Source organism: Eucalyptus grandis, chromosome 11 (assembly GCF_016545825.1).
Source record: "Eucalyptus grandis isolate ANBG69807.140 chromosome 11, ASM1654582v1, whole genome shotgun sequence".
NCBI classification, from domain to species: domain Eukaryota; kingdom Viridiplantae; phylum Streptophyta; class Magnoliopsida; order Myrtales; family Myrtaceae; genus Eucalyptus; species Eucalyptus grandis.
In genome coordinates, this window is record NC_052622.1 from 12,004,181 (window position 1) to 12,022,775 (window position 18,595).

At 40.6% G+C, this 18,595-nt stretch overlaps 2 protein-coding genes across 2 annotated transcripts; both read right to left on the reverse strand.

The window, feature by feature from the left end:
- Nucleotides 1-9,199: 9,199 nt before the first annotated feature.
- On the reverse strand, nt 9,200-9,712 carry LOC120289731 (predicted GPI-anchored protein 58). Its single transcript, XM_039305065.1, has one exon. The coding sequence runs from the start codon at nt 9,710-9,712 to the stop codon at nt 9,200-9,202; it is 513 nt and encodes a 170-aa protein (XP_039160999.1).
- Nucleotides 9,713-15,068: 5,356 nt separating this feature from the next.
- LOC104427253 (protein ACCELERATED CELL DEATH 6) lies at nt 15,069-18,377 on the reverse strand. Its single transcript, XM_010040372.3, has 3 exons — nt 17,602-18,377; nt 16,256-16,791; nt 15,069-16,119 (listed from the first exon to the last, which is right to left on the reverse strand). The coding sequence occupies exons 1-3, from the start codon at nt 18,311-18,313 to the stop codon at nt 15,388-15,390; spliced, it is 1,980 nt and encodes a 659-aa protein (XP_010038674.2). The 5' UTR covers nt 18,314-18,377; the 3' UTR covers nt 15,069-15,387.
- Nucleotides 18,378-18,595: the final 218 nt, after the last annotated feature.

Sequence of the window (18,595 nt, forward strand, 5' to 3'; positions counted from 1 at the left end):
TTGGGTGTTAAATTGATGGATTGCACACCTGCATGATCGCCCGCATGTTAGAGAATTAGATTTAAAATCAATCCAAGCTGCCTGCAAAACATTTTCTTCAAAATAAAAAGAAAGGTACCGAAAGGGCGTTAGCGAAATCTAGCGTAATCAAGTCCCCGAACTCATAAATCTCTGGTTCGTAGGAGTAAAGTAAAACTCCCATTACTTTGCTTGGGTTTCTAATCGACCCACCAAAAATAGATTAGTGGCGACTCCTAGATAAAATCCATTTGCATGTTAAAAAAACTTGAACCTAAAGTCGCGAATTGGTATGGGCTTGGGAGAGCTCGAGTTAAGTCTAGGCTTAACAATCCATTAGCCAAAATCCTAGGTGATTTAAACCCCGAAAAAAAATTGGTCGCGACAGCTTGGCGACTCATTGGGGACTTGTGTTAAAACACTTAGTGGACTTAAGCCAATTTTCTTTTTGAAAAAATATTTTTGTTTGGCAGCGAGGATTACAGGTACGCCCCTAACTTTTAAGGTGTTAAATGTTCTTGCAGATTGGGAGGTATAAGGAGAGTAGTGATTGCTAATATTTGTCTTGCAGGTTGGAGTTGGGGATGAATATTTTAAATTCAAGTTATTGAAGTGTTGCTTGATCTAAATTGTTGTGCATGTCTTGCATTCAACACTACATTATTGCACACACAACCCGCCGCCGGACCAGGCCGCACTAGGACATTTAGGATGGTATTGAGCTGGATACGACTTCGACCACGAGGCCGCGTAGTAGAGGTTGCCCAACTCAATCCCGAAAGTTTTTCTTGGTGTTAAGAATGTTTACCTTGCCCGCGAGGCTGCGTCGCATTGGGGTATCATTCTTAACGAGCCGGAGTTAGGAGGACTTGACTTAGTATGCGAGGCTGCAACAAGTCATCTCACCCTTTTAACTCCACCTTGTTTAGCCTTTCTAGTTAGAAATCGAACATCACACTTCATGCGCTTGTCTATGTGATTGCCGTCGTTTTACCTTGGTGAAGTAAGTCTTCTATCTTTATACCATGCAATTTATTTTGTAATGTTTTTGGTCGGTCCATGACAATTTAGGTCAATCATTAATTTAACTTCTTTGTCAATTAGAGATGGAATGAGGAAATTGACATGCAATAAATCATTTGGGAAAATAAAAAATTTGGAGAATTTGTTTTTCAATTCATGTCTAGAAAATTTGATCTTTATCCACTTTTCTAGCTCTCTTTAGGAAATTCTCTTCTTGTAACAACTTTTCATAAAAAAAAAAGTTGATAGATCATTGTCATGGATTGACTCTCCATTTACACCTCGTGCTTACATGTTCCCATTTATTTAAATTAGGTGATTATGGGGCACTCCCGCTCACCCATCCGTACACGGTCGAAAGCTAAAATGGCAGATCGAAACGATGTCTTGGACCGTATCATTGACAATATGAACAAGCGAATTGCACACCACCAAAGTCAAGTCGATGAATTGTCTGCTTGTGGCTTTTCTCATCAAACAAAAGGGCTGTGATGACATAGGTACTCTATCTTCAATGAGAAACTGCGACTCGAGGAAGAAAGTCAAGAGGACTTTCGAACCGTCCTATTTTCCCGAGGTAGCTGAATTTGATGCCACTATGAAGAGACTAGTGATATATCTAGAAGGAATAATCTCGACCTAGAGGATTTGCATCACAAGATCAAGGAGGGTGAAGAACTCAAGCACACATGATTCATGATCCTAAGTAGTTTGCTTTCCTTATTTAGGGGCATGTTCAATTGCACCTTCCCCTGTGTGGGAATTCTTATTGCTTTTTAAGGATTGATTAAAATTTCTTCTGTTTTGCTTTAATGCTTGAATATCACATTTTTCATTCCAATAAATGTAATTTGATTGACGAATATCAATAAAATTACAAGTTTTGTTTTGAGGACATGATGGGGTATGCCAAACCAGTCAGTGACGATATCCAACAATGAAAAGAAAATATCATCCGTGGAGAAATTCTGAGGACTGGGCTTCTTCATGCTTCCTCGTCCAAAATATTCCTCAAAAAGAAAAAAAAAATCATTTTTGAAGCCATTTCCAAAAGCATGCATTAGATTACCCTTGTTTGTTTTTCTAACTCATTTACTTCATGTCTCAAAGCATAACAGAGAGGCGTTTGAAAATAACGCGTCAATTTCCAGTGATAGCGGGCCCATTGATTTGGGAACATACATCCAAAGGAAAAATAGGCATGGGGGCAAGGGATCATTTCCTAGCTGATCTTGATGACATCTCCCAAGAGTAAAGAAGACATTAAGCACTACTTATCCTCTTACTTGTCCCGAGCGATTTCCTTGCACATCAATAAGAAACCGAGGGCAAGTCAAAAGGAGATCATCTAGATTCCAAAGTGTGATGTGCGACACATCTCATTACAATTTGTGTGAGATGTCATTCTCGAAAGCCAAATGAAGTTTCTCATTTCCGTGAGAAAATGATGAAACAAGTCAAAAGAAGATCATCCGTCTTGAATGAAATGGATACATTGCGTTCATGAATATAATTAATTTCGGAATTGACACTTTTGTTCTTTTCCTTGCAGATGAAGAATTGGGGTACTACAGATTCTAGTAGTGACATGGCGAGACAAAATCTCGATTCGAGCCAAAATGGTTGTTCTATTTGAATTTACTCTGATGTTGCGTAGTATCCTATTCATGCACGTTCTCTTGTGCAGGGACCAAAGAGGATCTCCACTTTTGATGGATAGAGACGATATGAGGACATCCATTGCTAAGGCAATTCTTTGTGGAGCGATTCCCCTGAATGAGTGCTTAAAACCATGTTTTGAGTGCGATAAATTGTTTGCTTTGAAGTCACAAAAGTTTTCATGTTTAAAGTTGCCGAGACTCTTTTGAAAGAGAATTTTCATATTGATTTAGCTCACCAATTTCTTGTGGAGATTTATCAAGATAGACAACTCAATGGAGTGACATCAATGTTTAAGAATGCTAAATGAGACGTATCGGGATGATGAAAGGCAAGCCCTATCCTATACACAATCCCTTACTTATACACTTGTGAGATGAATGTAGGAAGTTCCATATCTGTGAGATAAAGAGTTCTCTCGCAAAAGGTACGATGACCGAAATGATGAGGGGCAATTCATTTCTCTATCCTAAACACTACAAGAGAATCATTGCTTAACCACTTTGAGCCCCATACACTTGTGGAAATTCTTTCAAATTTCCCCTGTCAAGAACCACCCCACATTGGGGCAAGTTGGAGGTAAGATAACATTATGAGGTGAGGAAAATGAAAAGGAATTTCTTGCTCTCACTTGCATTAATCTTCAAGTCACGCTATTACATTGAATTATTGTGCTAATTTAAGTGCCTTAGAATGACGAAGAGCATTTCTTTCTCTATCTTACACACTTATATCATTTGCATAGCCCATTTGAGCCTATGAATTCATTTCACATTAAACCTAGTTGGTGATCATCCCCACACTGGGGCAAGGCAAAAGGTAGATGAAGACCCTGAAAGTTCAAATGTCATTCAAAGTGTAATTCCTTGACGCATTGTGCATAAGAATTGAAATCAAAATAGAACTAAGGGGCATGAAAAAGCAGTGTGCCTGGTAAAAGCAAGGCCAATGCCCATGAAAAGAAGTAAAAAAAATGCATGAGAACTGGGGGTATGAAAAAGCAGTGTGCCTGGTAAAAGCAAGGCCAATACCCATAGATGAAAAAAGAGAGTCAATATAGGTGACTGTCAATTGCAAGAATTGAATTCCAATGGAGCAATACTCAAAGAACTCAAATGCTGAGTTTTTATAATCAATGGGGCACTTCATGAAGACAATCCCCGATGGTGAAAAAGAAAACTGGTGGCAATGCCAAGATGATCATCAGCTCTCACCCTTTACACATATTTTGAGTCTAATGATCCTTTCATTTCTCAACCCATGAACCTAGCCTACGTTACGTCATTTACAAAGTCTCTTCAGATTAGGGCACTTGAATTAACATAGGAGTTCATATGTTTATAAGCATCGCTTGAAGAAGTGCGAGCAAGATTATTTCTGCGGGGTTCTTGACTTGTAAACCCGGAGATGATTACAAAATTGTTCTTTCAATTGCCTTGACTCAAAGAGTCCCTTTGTTAAACCGTTGACCAAGCCCACATTACGGTCCTTGTTAAAGACCTCTCAGATTGGTAAGGTTGTATCGCTTGCGAGAATACTCGGACCCTTGTTGGTATGATGATAGTAAGATGGAGTGATTCTCATAAACTAGCCTCTAAATGAGAGTGAGTGAAAGTCCTTTCTAACTGAAGGTCTCTCATTTGGTATTCTTAGGAAATCCATGTTATGAGTGAAGATTGTCTTGAATGATAATTCTCTCCAGTGGAAATCTGGGTGATGCAAAGGTCATTATGCATGAACCCCAATTGAGTTGAAGAAAACCTCACTAAATTTTGAAATGTGCATTCTAGAGTAGCTCAGTTTGTTTATCTCTTTGATGAATGCATATCAGTTTTGCTCTAAATCATGTCGACGGGTAATGTTTTCTCAAAGACACAAGAGCTCCTAACATTCAGGTTCCTTCCAGAAACCTTCATGAACATTCAAGGTGCATCCTTGATGTTCTTAGAATTTATTTCTACCAGGAGATGAAAGACCTCCACAGGATATCTAAATTTCAGAAGACATATCCCCAAGAATCAGAGATATCACCAGGTAAGTATATCTCTACCTATACTCTAAAATACTTGTCATTGTGCAGGTATTCTCTCTCAAGTGCATCGACACTTGACTTGGTCAAGCTGTCCAGTTATATCGACATTGCGTGCTTTCGTAGCCCAGAGTCCATTTTATCGAACCGGCATGCTTCCATAGCCCGGATTTCTCTTATCGACCTGGCGTGCTTTTGTAGCCCAGAGTCCATTTTATTGAACCGGCGTGCTTCCGTAGCCCGGATTTCTTTTATCGACCTGGCGTGCTTTCGTAGCCCAGAGTCATTTTCACCGACACTCAATGGAGTTGTCCCCAAAGATTTTTCCTCCAGATTCAATCTGATTAAGGCGACCGAAGAATGGTTCGAGTCCTGGTCGGATGATTTCTGTCGCAAGGCTGGGCGACCGAAGAATGGTTCGGGTCCTAGCCAAGCAAAATCTCAGTCTAGGCGACCGTAGAATAGTACGGGTCCTAGACAACATTTATTGCTCTAACGGCGACCGTAGAATGGTACGGGTCCGGAAAAGCAATTTCCTCATTCGAGCGACCGTAGAATGGTACGAGTCCTGGAAAAATAATTTTCTTCGTCGAGGCGACCGTAGAATGGTACGGGTCCTTGACAACACTTATTCCTTATTCAGGCGACCGTAGAATGGTACGGGTCCTAGACAAAACCTTTCTGCCGTCTTGGGCGACCGTAGAATGGTACGGGTCCTAGGAAAGCAGTACAGAACCTTTCTGCCGTATTGGGCGATCGTAGAATGGTACGGGTCCTAGGAAAGCAGCATCTTCACAAAGTCATATTACTATTCTAGGCGACCGTAGAATGGTACGGGTCCTGGACAAGTAACACCCACTACCTCAAATTACTCTATCCTCCTCGAAGGTAAGTTATTTCAGGTAGGTTCATCTATCATTTGCATTAGCATTTCCATGCATCATACAAATTGCATTAAAAATGGAATTCATGTTCCAACAAAAATCATTCATTGCATGAGTATGACCAAAATTTAGGTCTCAATTTGTCTTTGAAGGCAACCTCTGCGAGCTCACCTTCAAAGAGGGGCATTGTTGACACCTAAATTTTTGGGGTTAATTTTTGCTAAATAAAAAATTAAAAAATCATAATCACATGGCATATAATTTAGGAAAATTTTATTTCTTGTTATATTTCGTTAAGATTTTTCACATATATAGGTAATATACACTTTGGAGATGCACTTTTGCACAAAGGGGGAATTTTCTTAATGGAATATGCGAAAAATATTTTATCGATGTATTTAGGGGTATCGTGCTCAAGCAAAATTAGAAATGAAATATACCCCTAACATACAATTTTTGGGCTTATAAAAAGGGTCACGTACGGTAAATTGCAGAGGAGGCCACACAATGGATACATACGGCCTCAATTCTGAAAAAGGAGGACATTGAATATACGGCACTTTTAAGAGAGATAGAGATGGAGAAGAGCGCGTCGCGGTTGAGCCCCGTCTTGGCCGTGACCTTGCTTTCATCGGTTTGCGGCGCTTTACTTCGATGACCAATGCTCCTCCCGCGGGTCTCATGCTCCGACGCCACACTCTTTGTTCCGAGACAACTCGCTGCGTTGATTTCTAGCCTGTTCGAGGAGTCCGTTGCGTTGCTGGTCATGAAGTTCATTGCACCCACAAAGACATAGCTCCCTCTCGATCTTCGCCACAACTCCGTTGCTACTCCCCGCTACTGCTCTGAGACCACACATCGATCTGTTGTGCGTCGTGGCCCATTGACGGCATCCCTATGTTGCCGATCTGATCATTGGAGATTCTCTAGCAAGACACCGAGAGCAGCCATCTTTGCTGGTTTTTTTTCGGATGATCCCTTCTTATTATCTCCGTCATCGAAAACGATTCATCCAAAGATGAGGATTGAAGGCCATGAGTCTTAAGAGGTGGGTTTTGTCTTTTTCCATAAAATCTTGCTAACCCAAGTCAATAATATTGTCGAGAAAGCCAACAGCCGTGAGTCCAAGAAATAAAAAACAATCGGAAAGGAAGTGGCAAGCGAGGACTTCGGCAAGACGCACGATACCTGCATTCGAGAAGAAGTCCATTGCCAAGCTCAGCCAGTTCAATTGCTCCTCGTTGCCATGAGTTCTCATTCCGGCGAGATACTTGGCTGAACCATCGTCATAACCGTGCTACGTGAATCACCATTCGCGAGCCGCCGACAAATTCGAATTGGGAAGCAATATACGTACAATATTCAAATTAGGTAAAATTTCTTATCCAAAATAATTTGAATATTTTATTTCCTACTTGCTGCATATTAGATCTCCTCAAGTAACAGGTAAAATCTATTAGGATTTGTTCCTAATTCGCAACTGCACACGGATTTTTTATTCCATCTATAAGGCTTTAGATGGAATAATTAACCACGCGGGAGTAAAATTGATATCTTGATCTTTAAGGCTTAAGATCAATTTATCGATTTTATTAGCGAAATAAATAAGTTTGAATTTCAATTCGAATGGTGGATAGCATTTTGATGATCATGGATGGTTTGATGTTTATCTCTTAATTGTTTTGTTTATCCCGAAAATACAAAAAAAATTGCATTTGCATGTCATGTAGAATTATGGCATATTTTGTACGTCATTGCTTATTAGGGTTAAATTGCACTTAGTTTAGTTTTAGGTAATATTTTTCTTAATTTATCATAAGTTTAGGTATTTTCTTAAATAGATTGCATTTTAGGATTATTTAGGTTAAGATAATGTTTTAGTTTAAATTAGGATTTGGCTCAACCTAATTCCTAATATAAATTAAATAGGATCTTAATTTTTCGAGGTGTGAACCACCTAGGGTTTGGCTAATGGATTGTTAAGCCTAAACTTAACTCGGGCTCTCCCAAGCCCATACCAATTCGCGACTTAGGTTCATGTTTTAGCATGCAATTAGGAGTCGCCACTAATCTATTTTTTGGTGGGTCAATTAGAAACCCAAGTAAAGTAATGAGAGTTTCACTTTACTCCTACGAACCAGAGATTTTGATACGGGGACTTGGTTACGCTAAATTTCTCTAACGCCCTTTCGGTACCTTTCTTTTTATTTTGAAAAATGTTTGGCAAGCAGTTTGGATTGATTTTAAATCTATTTTCCTAACATGTGAGGTGGTCATGCAGGTGTGCAATCCATCAATTTAACACCCAAGAAAGCAAATAGAAAAATGCAGGACTTACCTTGTAGCAAGAAAGCATATCGCAATGTTAATTTAAAATCCACATCAACAACCCTAGATATGGTTTCTAATTAACACGCAATTTCTAATCCACATCTGCAATATGCAATGCAATATTAACTAAATGACCTAACTCTAATGACATGTAACTCCTAGTTGAATGAGCCTAGCAACAACTACCACATGACATGCATTTTAATGAATCTAATCCTAAATGTGCATATGACATTTTTCTTTTTACTAAAAGAATGCATTTTATCCTAAATAATAAAACTAATTTAACCTATGACATTTTTGTATTTTTCATGAAATTCGAAATTTGGTGAAATGTAAAAATTACCTAATTAGATTAAGATCCTATTTAATTTATATTAGGAATTAGGTTGATCCATATCCTAATTTAAACTAAAATATTATCTTAACCTAAATAATCCTAAAATGCAATATATCTAAAAATGCCTAAACTTATAACAAATTAAAAAAATCTAAATTAAACTAAGTGCAATTTAACCCTAATATGCAATGACATGCAAAATATGCTTTAACACTACATTACATATGCATGATGATTTTTTGTTGTTTTTATTAATTTTCGAAATTAATAATTGCCAAATAATTAAACATGCAATCTAAATTAAAATCTAGCAACCTAAATTGATTTTTTTGATTTTTTAAATAAAATTCCTATTCTAAACATGTAAACCCTAAAACAAGTAATATCCTAACATGCATCTAATCTAACTCGATTTTTATTTCGAAAATTCATGATAAGTAGAATGCTTTGCCTAAATATGCAAATAACCCTAAAACATGTGATATTCTATCTCAAACATATCTCAAGATAAATAAAAACGATCAAATCCATTCAAAATTACCCAAAAAGGGACATCACATATCGCTCAGATCAAGGGATAATATTTCGCTAGTAAAATCGATACTTTGATCTTAAGCCTTAAAGATCAAAACATCAATTTTATTCCCGCTTAATTAATTATTTCATCTAAAGTCTTATAGATGAAATAAAAAACCCCGGGCGCGGTTGCGAATCGGGTGATACATTGAGATTTTCAATTATGCATAGAGAAATAAACAAAGAAACCAAGATATAAAAATAAAATAAGATAAAATAAACCAGCCTAATAAAATAAAGCAAATCTACCTAATTTGATTTTTTTTTTTTAATAAAAGAAAATCTTGACCACCGGTTAGGGACTCCGGCAAAGGGTTCCGGCGCGGGAGAGCTCGTCGGCTAGGGTTCCGGCGAGGGCAAACCGGTGGCGGAAGAGCTCCGGCAACAAGAGGAACGGCGGAGACCGGCGTGGGGACTCGCGGGTGCAGGTGCGAGTGTCGCGGATGAGGGACTCCGAGCGCGGGCTGAAGCACGGCGGAGACGGCGTCGGGGCGGCGAGGGCAGCGAGGGAGCGTCGCGGGCGGCGCGGCGAGAACGGGCGGGAGACCTCGAACGCGGGCGAGGCAAAAGCGGCATCGGGGCTGCGTCGGGCGGCGCAGCGAGACCGGCGGGCGGCGTCGCGAGCGGAGCGGGGGCTTCGACGCGTTCCGGCGAGGCAACGCCGGATCCGGGCCGATCTGGAGCAACGACGTCGGGAGCAACTCGGTGCGGCGGATCGAGGTTGATGCGGCAAATCAGCGACGGCGGGGCAGCGAACGCCAGGATCGTCGCCGGATCGGGAGTTGCGGCGACGGACCGATCTGCTTGGTCTCCGGCGCCGGGCTCGCAGATGAAGATGCGGCGGCGGAACATCGGGGGCGGTTCGGGCGAGGGGCAGCGTCGCGGCCGGGCGGACCGGGCGTGAGCACTCGCGGACGGAGGCCGGCGGCGGTGAGCGCGCGGCGCCGGCTGCTCTTCGGGGAAGATGAACGGTAGCCGATTAGGGTTTCGGCTACTTTTTCTTTCTTTTTTTACTTTTTCCTCTCTCCACTCACTTTTGACCTTTTTCTCTCTTTTTACCAACGGAAAAGACCCCCTTTTCGACCGTACGCAACTCCTTTTATACCCCAAAAAATTGTATATTCGTGGTATATTTTACTGCCAATTTTGCTCGCGTAAAATTTGATCGAATATATTATTTCACCCCGCGCAATATTTTTGCATATTAGATCAAAAAATTCCCTTTTGCGCAAAAAACACATCCGAGTGTATATTACCTAAAATCTTAACGGAATATAAAACTTGCCTAAACTATATGCCATGTGATTTGATTTTTTTTTTTATATATATATTATTTAGCAAAAATTAACCCCAAAAATTTAGGTGTCAACACTACTAATACTTTCAAGGACCACCAATGTTGTTGGCCGAGTTGATTAAGGTTTACTTCCAAGGGATTTAGAGCCCCCTTATCACAGGTTTGAATCTCCTAATCGCTCCTCAATCTCAAGAAACCCCGTTTCATCTATGGCATTGGTTCAACTTGTTTTGCCAAACATATGGATCACTTCGACTTTACTCTGATTTGCATTCAGTGGGGCAATGCTCACTCAAAACAAGTAACAACTATGACTCAAAACCAACATTTTGATCACTGGTGTGAAACTCTATAGTAAGCCTTAAGAGGGGTCGCCTATGTTAGTATCCTTTCCAACCATGTTCTTCTTATCCAAAACTAATCTTTTCAAATATCGTTGAGTACATGCCTTGAGAAAATTACCATAAAAATCTTAAATCTATTATATGGATTCCAATTCAATTTTAAACATTTCAATTTGATCAATTTAATCATAAACGTTTTGGCAATTTATCAATTTAGTCTTTTCAGCCAATTTTCGCTGACAATCGCTCATATGGACACGGACTTGCTATGTATGGTTAGTACTAATATGGATAATTTTTTCAAATATTTTCAAATTTTTCTGAATGTTTTTTAATTTCTTATTTTTCTTTTCTTTTATTTTTCACAATTGGCTAACAAGTATTGCCGACCAAAGATGAATGGGCATTTGAAAGCCCTTTGGGACTCTAAAGTCCCTTGGCCAAATGCAAAGGTATTTGGTTCTTTTTTTTGGACGACTTTGGCGAGATGCAATTGCATCTCCAAATGGCTCTAAAAGCCTTTAGCTCAATGCAGCTACGGAGGTACTTTGGGAAGTTGCATCTCCGGAATGCTAAGTCTCGGTGACTGTTCATCTTTTCCAAAACCATCGCACACCACCACACAAGGAACCTAACTAGAGGCCGACGACCGCCAGCCAGGGGGTCGCACGCACTGGCGAGGCGTTGACAACCGCCGCCTGAGGGTCGCTCGACCCCAGCGACCATCGCCGGACCTCGGGCGACTCGGGTCGCGCGACCAGGCGACCGTCGCGGGGTTGCGCCACCAAATCCGTCCATCCGGCCACGGATCGAGCGGTCCGGCCGCCGAGATCCAGTAGTCCGGTGGCGAGACTTCAAAAAAAAAAAAAAAAATTTTTTTTTTGTTTTTTTAATTTAATAAAAGTTATTTACAAATGCAAATTTTATCAAACGGTATTTTGGCCAAAGTTGTATCTCAATGTAAATTTTACCAAATGATATTTGCATTTCGGAAAACCTCATTCACCCAAAAGTATTTGCATTTTAGCAAATGTATTCCCCAAAAGCTGAACCAAATGCGCCCTTAGTCTCTTGTTGGGTCCACCTTCATGTGGGGCCCAGCCAGCATTAAATAAAAGAAAAGAAAAGAAAAGAACAAAAAGAAGTGGAGTGGTTGTGTGTGGTGTGCACTCGAAAAGTGAAGAGAGGAGAGAGAAAACAAAAACTGCATAAGCGAGGGAGAAGAAAAGAAAGGAAGAGGGTTGCAACTTTGCGGCTCGATTCGAAGGCCAAATATTGTCGGAATCGGCTCAAATTTCAATATGTTGTTCGTACGATCGAGGGCTACAAGTTGATGGTTTTTGTTCATTGAGAACCGTCTCTGAATTCTCCAGTTGCAGTTAAAGTTTTCTTGCTTCAAACTTGTTTTATCTACCTATGTTGTGAGAAAAAAATGATTGTAATGTTGATGTTGAGCCTTGTTTTATCTACCTATGTTGTGAGAAAAAATGATTGTAATGTTGATGTTGAGCCTCTGGTGTGTGATTGGAGAAGAATGCTTTGTGTGTCCTGCTATTTTTGGTGATTAGTAGATGTTTTTGGGCGGTCCGTGGTTTTTCCCGCATTGGGTTTTCCACGTTAAATCCTTGGTGTCGTTATTAGCTTTGTCTATTTATCATTTCGGCATTATATTTGCATATTGTGAGGCTATACATTCCTGGTTGTTGCGGGGGTTAAGAGATTTTAAGTTGATTTAGTATCATGGGAGAAATTGATCAAGGATTGCGTTTGGCCGTGAAGAATTGTGTCTCTGGGTTCTCCCCAACATCTACCAACAGTAAAACAGAAAAGAAATAAGTCAATTTTTTCACCAAACACAAGGGTGACTTCAACGTTACTTTAACTTGCATCTAATGGTACGACGCTCGCTCGAACTAGCGGTGACTATAACTCAAACAAACATTTTGACCACCGGTGTGAAACTCTATTGTAAGTCCTAAGAGGGGTTGACGATGTTAGTCACCTTTTCCAACGGTGTTATTTTTATCCAAAACAAATCTTTTCAAATAGCATTGAATGCATGCCTTGGGAAAATTGCCAAAAGCGTCCAACACCAGTTGTACGATCCCTATTCAATTCTAAACTTTTCAATTTGGTAAATTTTTTTTTTTTTTTAGGTAAAGCGGTAAGTTTAGTTCTAAATCTTTTAACAATTTGTTAATTTAATCTTTTTGGCCAAATTTTGCTGGCAATTGCTGACATGGGCACCAACCATACCATGTATGGTCGACGCTAACATAGACAAGTTTTGCAAAATTTTTGAAAATTTTCAATTTCTTTATAATTTTTATAATTTTATAATTTTTTTTTCATGATTGGCCGATGACTTGGTGACCCTTGCAACCCAACAATTAGAAAAAAAAAACAAAAAACAAAAACAAAAAAGAGCTATATAAAAATTTTAAAAATAAAATAAATTTTAAAAAATTTTAATTATGCAATCACTAACTTTGTCCACATCGGCACCAATCATATTATAAGATAGTCGACGTCGATGTTGACGTCAACGTTTTTGGGTCAAAATTGCCCTAAATGACTGCATTGGCAAATTGTTAAAAAAATTAGGATTAAATTTGTTATTGAAAAGTTTAGGATTGAATTAGTATCCATATAATAGGTTCATGACTCTCTTTTTTTTTTTTTTTAAAGTACACCTACATGCCTTGGAGCACTATTCTTAGGATGTGAATTGCGATATGAATATTATCCCTACATGCCTTTGGCTAATTCCCATGTCTTCAATGTTTTTCCAATTCCTAGGTCTTAGTTCCTTTATAAATAAAGGTGAATTCTCAAATGTATAAATTTGGAAATTTCATGAATACATGAGAATTCCTCTCAAGTGAGTGACTTTCCTTTTGATTCTTCTTATCCAATTTGTTGGTAGTGCACCCCCAGTTCTTTATTTTTAGTTGGTGGATCATTCCTTTTGTGTGTTGGTGATGAACTTCATCTATCCTATCCTTGCGTCCATTCAAACGGATCCCAAAACACATTCTCCATTAAAACACTTCTTCCATACACTAATCCATTCTACATGTTTAGCATCCTCTTGTCTCACCACGCATTCATTACATTCGCTCAAGCATAGCTCTTTTCGTTCCAGATGTGAGGGCAAGCAAGGTATCTATGTAGTGACTTCAAAACAATAAGATTTACACTGGACAATAAGAAAAAACACATGAATTCTCATTTTGTTTTTTTCATGTGATCCTTTATGTCCACCGCATCAATCTGGTTAAGGTTTAATTCCAAGGGATATGGAGCCCCTCGGTCAGAAGTATGAACTTTTACTCGCCCCTCGATTTCAAGAAATCCTTACTCATCTATGGATCACTCGGATTTTACTCCACCTTGCATCTGGTAGTACGGCGAGCTGTAGTTATGGTTCAAAATGAACATCTTGGCCACCACGAGTGTTAAACTCCTATGGTAAGTCCTAAGGGGGCCGCCAATATTGGTCGCCCTTTCCACCCTCTTTTACTGATTCAAGACTAGTCTTTTCAAGCGGGCGTTGAGTTTGCCTACCTCATTTGAGGTATGCACATTCTCTCCCAATTAGGACCTGCGAAAAGGCCTTTAATGGTTGCAAGGGCATGCTCAATTAATTAGTCCCCTGTTCTTATTGATCTGTCCAATTAGGCCTTAACTGCTGGAGATCAGTCCAATATCAGACTTCAATACTGGCTAGACTATTGTTGGCACCCGCAACCCGTTCTTATTGATCATGCTCGCTTAATTAGTCCCCTATTCTTATCGATATGCCAGTGCCCAGTCACCGACAAAAGGAAGAAAAAATGAGAGGAAAAAAGATTAAAAAGGGAAAAACTGAAAATTTATTAAAATGTTATTAAAAATTATCCAGCCAGCGCCGCCATGTAAGTTAGCCAACATCTATGTCAATAATATCCGTCCAAGATTAACCAGAGGACTAAATTGGCACCAAGTCAAAAAGTTTAAGATTATGCATCATTAAAAGGTTTATGACTCAATTCACATAAATGTAATAGGTTTAAGACTTTTTTTATACTTTTTTCCTTAGGATTGTTACCTTTCGCTTTTTTGAAATAAAAAACTAAACTTGGACTAAAAGAATGGCAATAAATCCAAGCTAGCAATCGGACTAAACAGTGACTTAAAAAATCTTGTACAACAATATGAACTGATTACAATTCCTCGTTTTCGAAAGGGACGTGTAGGTAACTAGATTGTGCACGTTCATGGCGTTCATTGAACCAGTTCTTTCCCCCATTGACATGCCAGATCATCCGTAAACGGGGTTCCACAGCAAGAATCAAAGCATTGATCACAAATGCAGTCCAACCTTTTGATGGGACATTCTTTGGACTCTTCTGCCAATCTCCTCATTATACACTCATCTCGTCCTGTCCTCTTTCGGCAACATACTTGTAAATGATTAATTTCGTTGAGGTTGTCCTCATGTTCTCCCGTGACTTGTCTGGTTTTATGACAGAACACAGCAAAAGGTGAACTAAAGTGAAAAAAAAAAAACATTACCATTCTTTATGACTCAGCAAGGTTCAATTGTGATTTACTCGTATGTACCATACAACGCCGCACCCAAGGAGACCGATAGTTACACATCCGTATACAGCGTGAAATAACAGCGTCTCCATTATTTACCACCCAGGCAAGCAAGGACGGTGCGGTTTTTCCACGGTCAACCAAAAGGAAAGAGAAGGCTGTCTCCATCAATTGCAAGTGGATTCTTGAAACTCGACCACACGACTTGTAAAGCAAAGAAGCTCAACATGGATAAGATAGGCGACATAAATAAAAGTTTGCCCGGAATCGATTGGCAAGGCTAAGTACCACTGGACAGAAGGCTAAGTGGCCGGGGGATTCCCATTCGACGTTCCAGTTGTCCTTGTTCCATTCTTGCGTGCAGGTTGCAAGTCTTCATCTTGCGGGAAATCGGGGAAGCGAGCTACAAGTCTCGATGTCATGACTCCTAGGCGGATGCCACAGAGGAGTATGTAGCGGACAGAGCGGGTATTTGCCAGGAAAAAAGCGTACGTTGCCATGTGCAGACCGCAGAGAAGGCACAGGGCACCAGCTCCGATCAACAGGACGAGAGAGGCGAGCCAAGTGAGCTTGCTTACAAGCAAGTAGCCACCGGCCATAAACGCTACAGACATTGTTCCAAGAGCTACCAACATCCCCTTCATTGCCATTATATGGGCAGTTAGGGCAATGTAAGAGTCATTAACTTGTGCCCAAGACAAAAACATGACCACGCTCATGGCAGTATACATCGCGATGGTGTTGCAAATGACAAAGGCCTGGAACATACCCTTGTTCAGCATTGTAGCCGTTCCTGGGTTAGCTTCCGAACTCTCGATGAAACCTCCAGGAACCGTTAAACCAGCTGCAAAGGTCACGGTTGCCACGAGCGTGGCGACAATCGGATGAGCATCCCTCTGTACCCTCAATACACCTCCGGTTTGGAGAGCACGGACTATATAGTCTGCCATAATATCTCGATTTCTTGACTTATGGATTGCCAAATCAATACTTGTAGGTGCCTCGACACACTTCAAAATCATTACGGGTAATTTCTATGCATGGACCAAACAAGAAAACACGGGGTCATTGTTATTGGGAGTTGTCGTACATACCGCATGGAGATAGAAAAGATTCGCTTGATTTTGTGATTGTTAATGTTTGGGTTTGGAGTTTCTAGTAAGTGCGTACCTTTCGAATCGTAGAATTCGTTATTTTCATTTGCTCTCTCGCATAGTCGAGAGCCGTCAAGCATTCGTTGTTGAGAAGCTTACAATCAACTCTTTTGTGCAGCACGAGATCAAGCAGAACCACGGGGTGCCACGGCAATGTGGCCAAATGCAGAGGAGTGTTCCCGTCGTTGTCTCTCTCGTTGATAAGCTTCTCAAGGTCGGCATTCCCGAGTATGTACTTTACTGCCTGGATACTTCCGTACTTGGCGCAGACATGAAGGATGTTTTGTCCGTGCTGATTGATCAACTCCATCGGATTTGGCCAATGCCGAAGCAGCTCCTTGATGGCTTGAACATGACCCTCTTTGCAAGCGACGTGAATAGGAAAATAGCCATCTCTATCATATTCAACTGCACTCGAGGTGAATTCTTCAAGCAAGAATTTGATGCCGTCACAGTAATTGATGTATGCTGCCAAATGGAGCGGAGTGCCCTGTCCATCATCTTTCAATCCAAACAATTTTGGATTTTTCTCCGAAATTTCCCTCAGCATGTCTAAATTAAGTGCCAAATAAAATTTTTTAAATATATTTTTTTAATAACTTAACTTTTAGAACAATTGATAAGAATTTCATAAAATTGCACATGATATCAAATAAAGAGATCCTAAGTTACAATCTTCCTAGACCCCTCATTTTACCTCCCTGTATATATACATATCCAAACTTTAAGCTTAGACCAAAATCAAGTCTACGCATGAGAAGTTTTAAACCATTTCAATATCAAACTAAAGGTAAGCCATTCAAATCTCATAAATTGTGTGCAAACTACTTGACATTGGGGCCAATTACATACGTCGAAAGTTTGGACTTAATTGGTTTATGAAGCTCAAAAGCGTGTCATAGGTCTCCAAATAATCGAATTTCTACACCTGTATCCTAGGTCATGAAATATATATGTATGTGTGTATGTATGGAGGATGTGCAAATTTGTAACCTGTCAATTAGTAAGATGGTAGGAGGAGATTTCGTTTCATTACGCACAAAGAAAAAGTCCAATTAAAAAAAAAATAAATAAATAAGGAAGAAGGTAGGATTGGCAATTCGAATTGTGTCGTGTAAATCGTTTCATGTCGAAACACGGGTATATCATGAATATAATTTACCTGAACATGACAGGTTTAATAAATGTGTTGATGTGTCTCAATATGAGCACGACAAACCATCACTTGTTTAATTTCCATGTCGTTTCATGAGCAGGTTGACGAGAACCGATTTGTGCCAAACCATAACTTGTTTAATTTCCATGTCTTCTCGCATCGTGCAAACGGATGACGTCGAGAATTGCGAAAAGAGTAGAATTGACCGAGTTTGCGGTTTAAGACAGCCGCATGAACGGGCGACTCGCCTTGTATGCATGATGGCTCAAGTGGCTTTGCCAGCAGAATCCCGAGAACCCCCAATTTGCCTCTCTCCAAGTTGCCTCTCTCGACGGCCAGAGTCATCGGACATTTACCTTCCTTGTTCTTCCAATACACGGGTTGCAAATCCTCACCTATCAAGATCTCAACCACTTCAAGGTGGTCGTTCATAACGGCCTCGTGCAGCGGGGTGTTTCCCCTGCGATTTCTCACTTGCACGAGATTCCGCCGCCTCTCTCTCTCACCGACGTCCGATGCTCGGCCGATGAGCACTCGGGCAGCAGGGGCCCTTCCGGCCCTGGCGGCCAAGTGAAGCGCAGTGTCTCCCCTGCAATTTTCCTCGGCTAAGAGATTGACGGGAAAGTGTTGGACGATGGCTCTCAGCATCTCGTCTCTCTCGAGGTCAGCGGCGATATGGAGCAATGAATTCCGGGAGGGGCTCCGAATGACCCACAGACACAGACGTCGGTCGCCCTCGGAACAGTAACGTTCTACGACTCGGATGAATTCATCAACTTGGCCTCGTTCCGCAGCAGTGAATAGGTCCTTGGTCGTCGTCCCATCGCATGAGACGGGGTCTTGCGTCAACATTGCTTCCAATCTCTGCAGCCTGTGTCCCCAGAGAGCACCCTCCTGCAGACTTATCTCGACTGCCATGACTTATTGGTCCAAGGAATGCTCTCTCCGAGGACTCGTATGCAATAACAAGGAACTTAGCAGATCGATCGCATTAGTGAGGTCGCGCTCGCCAAACGCGACCTTACATATACATGCATTTACTATGGGCCCCGCATCCGCTGCCATCTCCCAACAACAGCAGATGGTATTTGTTCTGGGCATGACTTTTGTGACTCTGAAGTTCTTCGATCCGTAAATTTTCAGTGATTTCGCTTGATGAAAAGGCAGGTTATTCTCTTTTCTGACCATATCACAGATGAA